The 12,243-nt window shown below is 33.8% G+C and overlaps 1 protein-coding gene across 1 annotated transcript; it reads right to left on the minus strand.

Moving 5' to 3' along the window:
* Positions 1-156: 156 nt before the first annotated feature.
* On the minus strand, positions 157-10,332 carry LOC308259872 (olfactory receptor 13C3-like; the record flags this gene model as incomplete). The annotated part of the gene is made up of 2 exons (XM_080691184.1): positions 157-1,107; positions 9,436-10,332. The coding sequence occupies 2 exons, from the start codon at positions 10,330-10,332 to the stop codon at positions 157-159; spliced, it is 1,848 nt and encodes a 615-aa protein (XP_080547310.1).
* Positions 10,333-12,243: the final 1,911 nt, after the last annotated feature.

Genomic DNA, 12,243 nt, shown 5'->3' on the forward strand with positions numbered 1-12,243 from the left:
TGGGAGGAAAGATAATTTTTCAAAATAGATCCTTGAAATTGAGTTAATAAGTATTCTAATCATAGAGAAGAACTTAAATAAACTCTATAAAAATGTCTTAGATGTAATTTTGTCATAATATTATCATTATTTAAGGACCTAAAAATAAGTCTTTGCTCATGTTAATAACTTAGCTAATAGTTTTTTCAGCGCCACCTTGATGTCCTTATTCCTCAGAGTGTATATAATGGGATTCAAAGTTGGGGTCAAAATGGTATAGAAAAGAGAGAGCAATTTGCCCATGTCCTCCGATTGATCTGACTTGGGCTGTAAGTAAGTGATGCTAGCTGTTCCATAGAATAAGTTTACAACAATCAGGTGAGAAGAGCAGGTGGAGAAGGCCTTGGCCCTCCCTCTGGCTGAGGACAGTTTCAGGATACTGGAGATAATTTTTCCATAGGAGACAATGATCAACAGTAACGGAAGCACAAGAAACACCACAGCAGCTACGTACACGACCATCTTATTCACAAATATGTCACCGCAGGCCACCTTGAGTATTGGCGGGATGTCACAGAAGAAGTGATTAAGTCTGTTAGAGCCACAAAAAGGCAAAGAGAAGATCTGACCTGTTTGTCCAATCACAACAGGGACCCCACTGATCCAGGAGGCAGCCATCAGTTGCATGCAGACCTTGTGGTTCATGAGCAGAGGATACTGCAGAGGGTTACAGATGGCCACGTAGCGGTCGTAGGCCATCACTGTCAGGAGGAGGCACTCTGTGCCCCCGAGCATAAGCACAAAAAACATCTGGGTAGCACAGGCCAAAAATGAAATGGTTCCTTTCTGTGTACAAAGGTCTGCGAGCATTCTCGGAATAGTGACTGTTACATAACAGATTTCCAAAAAAGAAAAATTGCTAAGGAATAAATACATAGGAGTTTGAAGAGCAGAATCAATATTTGTTACTAGTATAATAATGCTATTGCACATCAGAATAGTGAGATATATGAATAAAAATATACCAAAAAGAATCCACTGGAGATGGGGAATATCAGAAAACCCCAAGAGAATAAATTCTGTCATTATAGTTGTATTTGAGTTTTCCTGTCCTAATTTTCTCTCCATCTGCAAACACAATAAATTCATGATGGTTAATTAATTCACATCATGTGCTATATTTATCTTTTATGGCACCTAGTTTAGATGCATGAACATACTTGTTAGCAAATTATTTTCACCATAACCTTACCACTCTTCCCAAATAAGATGTGAATCTTCAGAATGATTCAATATTCAGTGAAAATAAATTCAAGAAATAACATTGGTTATATTAGACATAGCTATAATGATATTGAGTGTATTGAGAATTGTGCATTATCATTTAGATGATCTTTTAATACTATTAAGAGCATATTTTGGAGAAATAATATGTTATTGTTTCTGCCTTTTTGAATGTGTGTGAATTCAGGAGTACTAGATCTCTGAGTTACACCCTCAGCCCTATTTTTAAAAATAGAGTCTCATTAATTTACTGGTCTCTGGCCTCAAAGGCTCGTCCTGTGTCTGCCTCTCATTGTTTCATCCTTTACAGCAAAATTATGTTAAAAAGCCTTTTTCTTATTTTGTTTGAGCTTTTTTTTTTGCTCTGCATATGTAATAATATGTAATAATCTTTCAATTCAGAGCTTTTCTCTTGATTTTCTTTCAAATTTATTTATTCATTTATTTTGCAAATTGAGTTTAAATCCTCTTATATTTTGGAGACCAAATATTTATGAATCAATTCTTTGTTACTGAGGAAATAAATTAGATGCGTTGTTATTTTTCTGCTTATATCTCTTTCCACAAAATATAAAGATTATTAATCATAATATAGTTGTCTTTAATGTTTCCTAATAACAATTACTATTCAGTATATCAACACCATGAATCAACCTTTTAGCTAATAAATATGGTCAATTACTCATACTATTTTATATTCATTCTTATTCATATGAGGTTCTTCATTGTATAATTTTCTAATAACTAAATGCAGCTCCCTTTTTTATTTTCCTTTATAATTTTATAAATATGCATTTTTGAATAAAATTAACTAGAATTTACTCAGACCTTGCCAGTGACCAGATCATATAAATGGGAACAAAACAAAACAAAACAAAGCTGTTTGTTTATATTAGAAATCATTCCTATAAAAAAGTCAACACTGCTAAACAATTCCCATGGCATTTTGCTAGTCTTTATTCACCAAGTTTCCAACAAATAATCACATATTTTCCCATCTCTTTAAAGATATTACAGTTCTATAGCTACTAGCTACAACAGTTGATTTGAATTAATTATTGATAAAAATAGTGATCAGATAGTATTATCTCGTTACTTATTTCCATTAGTTTTAATTGAAATAGATAATTTTATTCTTAAACCATTACCATTATTTAATATATCTTACTTTATTTAATTTTAGAATTAGGTAAGCTAGAAGATATATGAGTTATAGTAACTAGCTCATTTTCAAAAAAGAACTCAGATTTCTATGACTTTCTACTTTATCTCTTCAACTTTAATCCTCAAATTTAGAGCTGCTCTTAAAATAATTTAATAGCATAATTACATCTCACCTTTGTAGAGTTGCATGAAGTTGTGTGACTTTGTGATTTTTAACATGCAAATATTTTAGGCTCTTATTTTACTCACAAAATAATTCTATTTCTACAATTTTTTGCTTGCTTGCTTGGGACACTGACAGCTCTTAAATAGGAAAAATGCTCACCCTGGGGATTATCTTCTCTTGTGTATCAATTTAATTTCTATTAGACTGCTTCTCTTTCTAACGAGTTTCTAATGAGAATTCTGAATAACTCAAATTTGTGTTTCTCTTTCCTTTTCTGTCATTTTCTCTGGCTGATTTTGTGTTCCTCATCCTGATATATATATATATATATATATATATATATATATATATATATATATTTTTCTTATATACTTCTATTGGTGCATAGTAATTATAAATCTTAATAAATTTCAGAGTGGTAGGAAACATATATTCACACAGCAGTTGGTATATTTTCCTCCATATTCCACACTGCTCCCTCCCCTTCCTGATACATAATATTTAGACTGATATTTTTAATTTCTTTGGGATGAGGTTTTATTTAAACAGTTTGAAATGTAAACTTATTTTGATTTTTTATTTGGAAAAAGACAAACTACTGCTTAACAAGTGCGTACCAGAATATAAGAAATGGTATATACGATGACTGAAAAAATACAGAATTCATCCCAGATGACTCAAGTTTCAATAAAATTGCTTTAATAAAGGATTGGTGGTAGAATATTATATTCCTAGGGGCACAGTACCATATTATCACAAATTGTATGGCTTAATGCAACTGATATTTATTTTCACAGTTTCGGAAGCCAGGTTCTAAAATCACCACCTTCGACTGTTGTAGAGAAGAATAATTTCAGGCTTCTTTTGGCTTTTTATAACTTGTAGTATTCTTAGCTTACAGCTCCCAACCTCCATCTCTGTTTCCATGTGTGTTCTGTGTCTTTGAATATGTCATCTAAACATTCTCTGCATATCTGCTTCTTATAAGAACATTTGCTATTGTGTTTAGGTCCAGTGTGGGAAGCCATTAAGGTTTTCCCCTAAAAGAATATTTCTGACTCAGCTGACTGTCCTTTACCCAGAGTCAACAAGGTTTGGGATCATGAAAAGTTCAAAGTAAAAGGTCTGAGAGAAGATCAGGTGGTGATGGCACGAAGGTATTGATTAACCTACTTGTAATGTATGTGCTTTTGATTGGTCTGTATTGTATTCTGGTGGTGATAGCACGAGAATGTTGATTGACCTGTAACTCTATAAATACCCCAGGAGTGGAGAGGCCAAAAGAGAGAGATGATATTGATCCAGAAGTAGGCGTTGGCCAGTAGGTTGGCCCAATAGAGAGATATTGACCCAGGAGCAGGGGTCGGCCAGTAGAGATAGTAGGCTGGCGGTCCCCCCACATTAGAATAAATAAAAAATTCTCAGTATCAGATTCTTAAAAGTTGAATTCTTTATCCTCACGCCTCTCTTCAGAACCCGTACTTTTGCCGGCTGGCTCCGGCAGTCCAGCCATAATTCAAGATAATCTCTTTTTCAAAATCATTAATTTAGTTAACATCTACACGCACCTTTTAATATTAGACCGTATTTTCTACCTCCAGGTAGACATAGCTTTTAAGTATATATAATTGAACACGCACAACATTGATATGGATTAGTTATGGAGAAAAATAGATACTTGAAATAGTAGGGAGGTATTACTAAAGCAAGACCTGAGACTCTAAGGGGAGAAAAAGAGGTTTCAGGAAATAGCAAAACCTGGAATAATATAGGAAGAGGCCATCATCAGAAGTTTAATCTTAAAGAAACATGGATTAGAGTCAATAGCTTAGAGTTAGGGAACAATTCAAATAAAACCTCAAGTTTTTCTTACTTCCACTATCTTATCTATAACTAGTTTTTAAAATCAAAATCATTCAGTCACTGTGTCTGAGAAGGGTAGAAAATACATCTAAAATAATGTGAAAAAAATAAACTGAACACAGAACAATATCCCAGTAAAATTGAAAACAAACAAAAATTCTACAACATACTCAGTGATCTTTCATTTTCTCTTTCATTTAGTCTCAATTTACTAGCTTACCATGAGAGGAAAAACTGATATTCAATATTAGATCAGAGCCAGGCGTGGTGGGCACACGCTTGTAATCCCTGTGCTTGCGAAGTGGAAACAGGAGGATTGCGCAGGTTCGAAACCAGATGCGCTGGCTTAAGAGACCCTGTTTCCAAAAATAAAAAAAGTATAAAATAGGTCTGGGAGTGTAGCCCGGAAGTAAAAGGGCTTCCAGGAACCCCAGTACTACCAAAACAAAAAACAAAAAACAAAATTAGATCAGTTCAAGTGATTTAATTTGCACTTTATTCCACAGAAGCAATTAGCTTAATTCTATGAAATAAGGACCTTGCCATCATGTGAGGTTATCATACAGATAATTATCAGCATTTAGGTACATAAAAAGATAGCTGGTTGTTTTTTCTTTTTCTTTATGACAAGCAACTAAACAGCTATTAATGTGTTTTCAAGTCTTTTACCCATGTTTATAACTTAGGTTACATTTCCTCAGTGCTATTATAATGCCCTTGATCCTCAGACTATGTATAATGAAATTTAATATTGGGTGTGATAGAGAAAAGAAAGCTTAGTTTTTCCATTCTTTATGATTGATTTACTTTGGATGTAAATAACTAATAGTAGCTGCTGCATAGAAACTACATCTATCACATGAGAATCACAAATACAGATGTCTTCTGCCTTCTCCCTGGTTTATGACAATTTCAAGATGTTGGAGATATTTTTTTTTTGCCTTAATTTTGACTTTGTAGATCACCCTTTCAACTAAAGGTGTTTTTATTAGAAAAGATGAGAATTGGTGATATGGTAAGAAGAAGAAATAGATTATGGTATACTCACAAAAGGGCCAAGGGAAAATCCTGCATAAACATATATTTGCAATTAGGGTTTTGCTACAAGAGGACACAGCCACTGGATGCAAGTAGATCCAGTGGTTCATGAGTATAGGATAGTACAAAGGGTTACAAATGGTTACATGGTACTCATAAGTCATCACATACTAGAAGGGACTCTCTATCTTCAATCATGACAAAATCCATGTGGGTAGCACAGGCAAACAAATAATTAATTAATTAATTTCTACACACAAAAGTCCATGATTATTCTGTGAATGTGACCCCTATATAGTAGATTTCCAGAGGATAAAAAATAGGGGATCTGTATCCAGCAGGATGAATTTTAGCTATCAGTATTTTGGTGCTATTAACCATCTTGATAACCCACAGGAAATTGTAAATATAAGAACGTTCCAATCAAATAGTAATATTTCATTCTTTTGTTTTTGCTTTCTACCTGCAAATATAAGAAATTTAACATGACAAATTAATGCATAATTCTTTTTAAAATTTATTATTATTTATTTATTTTCAGTACTGGGGATTAAACTTAGGAATGTTCTACTTCCAAGATACACCCCCTGCCCTAGTTTTTAATTCTTTATTTTTTGAAACAGGGCCTCACTAAATTGGGGAGGGCCTAGGTAGCTGAGGCTGGGCTTTAAACCTGCAATCTTCCTGTCTTGCCCTTCAAAGTAGTAGGATTACAAGCATGCACCACTATGCCTAGCTTAATTTATTACTTAAATCTTTTATTCTTCAAAAATTTTCAGAGGCATTTTCTATATTTCTCCACATTAATGCTTTCTGATTTATTTCAGTGAGATTAGAATCAAGAAAAGGAAATTGATTATATGAGTTTATAGTATTATAATGTCGCTGATGGCTCCTCAATTGTGTAAAGTGCTATTTAGCTTGCATTTAAGAAACCTTGTTCTGAATATTAGAACCTATCTGCTAGCCTTTATCAAGCCTCAGAAAAGGATGATGGTTGGCATCAAGCAGAAAGAATAGATGTCTCCTGAGGGCCTGGGTAGCAATTACCCGAAATGGAACTGCCCTGCATGTGCTTTCCCTCCTCAGTCTCTTTACCTTAAGTTTGCTACTATCTTTGCGTGTAAGGTGTTTCTTGCAAGCAGCAGATGGATGGATTCTGGTTTTTAATCCATTTTTCTACTTTATGTCTTTTTATTGGGGAGTTGAGGCCATTTACATTCAGTGTGATTATTGAGAGATAATTTTTAATTCCTAACATGTAAAGATTTTATTTCATGCCGGGCGTGGTGGCGCACGCTTGTAATCCCCACGCTTGGGAGGCAGAAACAGGAGGATCGCGCAGATTCAAAGCTAGCCCCGTGCGCTGGCTTAGGAGACCCTGTTTCCAAATAAAAATGTAAAAATAGGTCTGGGAGTGTAGCCCGGAGGTAGAAGGGCTTCCAGGAACCCCAGTACCACCAAAAAAAAAAAAAAAAAAAAGATTTTATTTCAGTTTGAAATAATGTATATTTTTATTTTCTTAGTTTTCTGTGGGATGGAAATTCTTGTTTCTCTGGTTCTGGTGTGTATTACTTTTTTCTTCTTTGTAGTTAATCTCTTTGAGTATTTTCTTTAGCGCTGATTTTGAAGATATAAATTCCTTCAGCTTCTGTTTATCTTGGAAGCTTCTTATTTCCCCATCTAATTTGAGTAGATGGTCCGATTCCTTGACTGTAGGTCTTCAATAAAAGCTCTTTCTGCTGGAAAACACCGGATGCTACATTATTGGCTTCACAATGAATTTGGCCGTGAGCCCTTGTTTGATGTTTCTCTCTCTCATGGTCTAGCCTGGGCTTTTTGACAGGGTGGTGGAAAGGTTTCCATTATTAGGGAAGCTTAGTCCTAATGCCAAAACACTATTCATATCTGTTAATGCAACATTGACTAAGCTAATTACTTATATAAGGAATCAGTGTGGGAAGGGAAGGCAGAAAAGGCAAGGATATAAATAGAAATTGGTTCAAATACAAATCGAGTCAATAAGATCTCTTGAATGTGTCCATAATTACCTTGCATTTAAATATCATATATATTAAACTATTTCTAAATATGAGCTATTATTAGACTTTATTTTTGCCTAGACAAATATTACTATAATGAACATTATATTACCTAATTACCTTAATTATTTTTACATATTTCCTTGTGCATACATTTAATTCTTTGAGATATTTATTAATCCATCACTGTATGAATTAAATAATAGCTGTAATCTTTTTATAATGATTTCTCATTGTTCAGAAATCTAGTCTGAGCTTTTATAAATAGTAGAAAATATTTCATTGTCTTAGGAGATAAGTCCTAATAGCAAGTGCTATTCATGTTTTCTATTACTATACTGGCTAAAGCTAAATCATGTAATTAAATCAAGAGTGAATATGTGAATATAAAATTAAACAAATCCATGAGTACAAGAAGAAATAATTTATTAGGATCACTATTATATGTGTATCATGAACTTTTGACAGACTATACAATTACATAAATATTTTATATTTACATACAACATGTATTTATTTATTTATTTACTTATTTATTTTGCAGTACTGGGGATGGAACCCACGGGCATTCTACCTCTGAGATATACCCCCAGCCCTATTTTTTATTATTTATTTTGAAAAAGGTCTCACTGAGTTGCAAAAGGCCTCACTAAATAGTTCAGGTTGTCTGTGAACTGTGATCCTACTGTCTCAGCCTCCTAAACACAGGGATTATATGCATGTGCCACCACACTGGGCTCTACATACAGTATTTATTAAAATATTTCTCAATATAAGCATTTATTTTCCAATCTTGTTTGGAAAAATAGTATATCAGTAAACATTGTACTAAATATTTACACACACACATATTCTCATATATGTATATCCTTTCCTTGTATATTCATAGTTTTATTTGTATGAAACAGTTATTTACCAATGACTATAGAATCTGTCATATTTAGTTTCTTTAGTGAATTAAAGAGTTTAAATTTGCTATGCCCATGAATATATTAGTATAAACCTTGCTGATCTAAATGGGGATTGTAGGGCCAGGAGAGGTGGCACATGCTCATAATCTCAGCATTCAGGAGGCAGACCAGAGGATCGTAGTACATGGACAGCCTCAGCTACCTGGAGAAGCCATTTGCAACTCAGCGAGACCCTGTTTCAAGAATAAAAAAAGACACTAAAAATAGGGCTGGAGGTGAAGCTCCGAGGTAGAATGCCCCTGGGTTCCACACCCAGAACCGCAAAAATTAAACAAATAAATAAATAGGAATTGGAGGAGAACCAGGCAAAACTTGAAGAAAACATAAGATCTGTGTGCATGTGTTTTTATGACCTTCAACTTGACAATGATGTATACATAAAATTTACCAATAAAATATAAACAAATATAAAATACACAATATGTCAATGCAGAATCTGGGAAGATAACAAATTAGAAAATATTATAATACTATATATAATATGCTGTCTCATTTAGTTATACATATCTAATACCAAGTTTGCAATTAGGAGAAATATATATATTTTTTTTTTCAGTACTGGATGTTGAACCCAGGAACATTCTATCCCCAAGCTACACTCTGAGCCCTATTTTATTATTTATTTTGAAACAGGTCCTCACTAAGTTGTGGAGCCTAGCCACAAACCTTTTATCCTCCTGTCTCTGACTCCCAAATACTGGAATTCTAAGTATAAGCCATCAGGCCTGGCAAGACTGATTTTTAAAAGCATACTATTGTTAATATTTGACACAACTGTCATAGCACTGAGAACATAATATTCATTAAAATAGATTATATCATTAGCTTATTTACACATTTAAACAAGACTGAATTAGATTCTAATTAGTTAGAAAAAACAGGACATCTGAAAATAATTTATGTTCCATTAATTTCCTAGTAATGTTACCAATTTTGAAAGAGATTTTCTTAGTGCGAGTGTAACATCTTTGTTGCGTAGACTGTATATCAGAGGATTGAACATTGGAGTTAAAATGGTGTAGAAAAGAGAGAGCAGTTTGTCTGTCCCTTCATACTGATTGGATTTGGTGTTTAAATAAGTGATACTGGCTGATCCATAGAATAAAAACACAACTATAAGGTGGGAAGAACAAGTAGAAAAGGCTTTCATCCTGCCTGTGTTTGATGGCAGCTTCAGGATGGTTGAGATAATTCTGCTGTAGGATCCAAGAATCAACATAAAGGGAACAGTAACAAATAATACAGCAAAGACATAGACCACCATCTCGTTCACAAAGATGTCCCCACAGGCCAGCTTGAGCATTGGGGGAATGTCACAGAAGAAGTGGTTGATTAGATTAGAGTCACAGAAGGGCAGAGAGAAGATCTGGATGGTCTGCCCTACTTGGACTGGAAGTCCAGTAATCCAGGAGCCAACCACCAACTGCATGCAGACCTTGTGGTTCATGAGCAGAGGATACTGCAGAGGGTTACAAATGGCCACGTAGCGGTCATAGGCCATCACTGCCAGAAGGAAGCATTCTGTGGCTCCCAGTATAAGAAAACAGCACATTTGTGTAGCACAAGCCCAAAAAGAAATAGTTCCTTTCTGGGTCCAAAGGTCCATGAGCATTCTAGGAAGAGTGACAGACACATAACAGATTTCTAGAAAAGAAAAATTGCTGATAAAAAAATACATGGGGGTCTGAAGAGTGGGCTCTATTCTTGTTATTAGAATGATGACACCATTTCCCAAGAGAATAATAATATAGATAACTAAGAATAGTCCGAAGAAAAACCAGTGCAATTTAGGGATATCGGAAAAACCCAAGAGAACAAATTCCATTGTTTTAGTGAGATTCATTTCTGTGATTTTCACTTTGTTTTTTATTCTGTAAATTTAAATTTCTTGACTACATTTTCCTCTTTCAAAATTAGATCAGTATAACAATTTTCATCTTTATCATTTCTTAGTTTTTTCATGAGGCTTACATTTTATGATTCTGGAGGTTTTCATTTGAAATGAAGAGTCATGAATTTATCTGAATAAAAAGAAAATTAATTAGAAGATACAATATTTTAAAGTAAATACATAATTTTAGTTGTTATAATACCAATAACATCTATAGAACTATATTTTTATTCAACTTAAAATATCAAAATATTTAATGCACAATAGCTTTGAATTCCATTTAAATTGTAGTACGTTTTTCCATCCTTCCTTTTTCTTTTTTCATAAACAAAGTATTTATCAATTTAGAAAATCATCTATTTCCAAATATTGTTTAACTCTTCAGTTTTTGCTTTTGTTTTTGTTTTTGTTTTTTGCAGGTCTGGAGATGGAACTCAGGGGCATTCTATCTCCGAGCTACAGCCCCAGCCCTATTTTATTTTTATTCTTTATTTTGAAACAGGGTCTCACTGAGTTGCAAAGGGCCTCATTAAGTAGCTGAGGCTGTCCACAAATCCAGATCCTCCTGTCTCAGCTTCCCAAGTACTGGGATTACAAGCTTGCATCACCATGCCTGGTAACCCTTAAGTTTCAAATATATCATTGAAGTTTTGTGGGAGAGATATTTTCCTTTTCATTTTCATGAAAAATATCAACCTCACACACCATAATATTCAAGTAAGAGTTAGCTTTTATTTGCATTTATTATGGATGAAATAAAGTTCTGTACTTTTTTATAATTTCATGATTGTCTATGCTATTATATTGAAACACACCCACCACTGCTCCAAAATTTCATAATTTCATATATGTTGCTTCTCTTCAATTGCTTTCCTAAATTTTAGTTAAGTCTTCTCTCTCACTTCTGGTATTCTTCAATTCCAAGATAAATATTTAATTGAATATGTAAGTAAGATACTGAGGGTGGGTATTATTTTGCAGGACCTTTTTTCCTTCCTTCCTTCCTTCCTTTCTTTTTCTTTCTTTCTTTCTTTCTTTCTTTCTTTCTTTCTTTCTTTCTTTTCTTTCTTTCTTTCTTTCCTTCTTTCTTTCTTTCTTTCCTTCTTTCTTTCTTTCTTTCTTTCTTTCTTTCTTTCTTTCTTTCTTTCTTTCTTTCTTTCTTTCTCCTTTCTTTCTTTTTTTTTTTGAGGTACTGGGGATAGAACCCAGGGGAATTCTACCTCTGAGCTACACCCCTAGCCCTATTTTTTATTCTTTATTTTGAAATAGGGTCTCAGACTCACTGAGTTGCAAAGGGCTTCACTAAGTAGCTTAGGCTGTCCGTCCATGAACCGCAATCCTCTTGTCTTAGCCTCCCAAATGCTGGGACTATAAGCGTCTGCCACCATGCCCAGCTTTGCAGGACTTCTCTACCTCCAGTATGGTAATAAATATCATAATCACACAGATTACAAAGAGGACTCTAAAAAGAAACCAGTTATTGATGTACAGATTTAAAGTATGCATTTAATTCAATATATTTGTATTACCCCAATACATTCAAATTTATCACTTTACTACTTAAGATTTCATGTTTCAACATTAATATAATTTTTTTCAACCACTTCACATATATTTCCACCAATTGCAGCCACTCTGTCCCAACAATTCCTCCATAATACAAACAAATCTTTTATTAAAGCTATGTTTTCCATCTGACCATAAGCTGGTACATGTGATAAAAACACAACTAAGAAGAACATATATCTCTTTGGTCTCAGACATTATTTTGCTGAATCACAAAGAGAGTAAAGACCAATAATTTTGTCTAATTATCCTTATTAAGCTTAAAATTGTGTTCTACGC

This window comes from Muscardinus avellanarius, assembly GCF_963383645.1.
Source record: "Muscardinus avellanarius genome assembly, chromosome: 1".
Lineage (NCBI taxonomy): Eukaryota > Metazoa > Chordata > Mammalia > Rodentia > Gliridae > Muscardinus > Muscardinus avellanarius.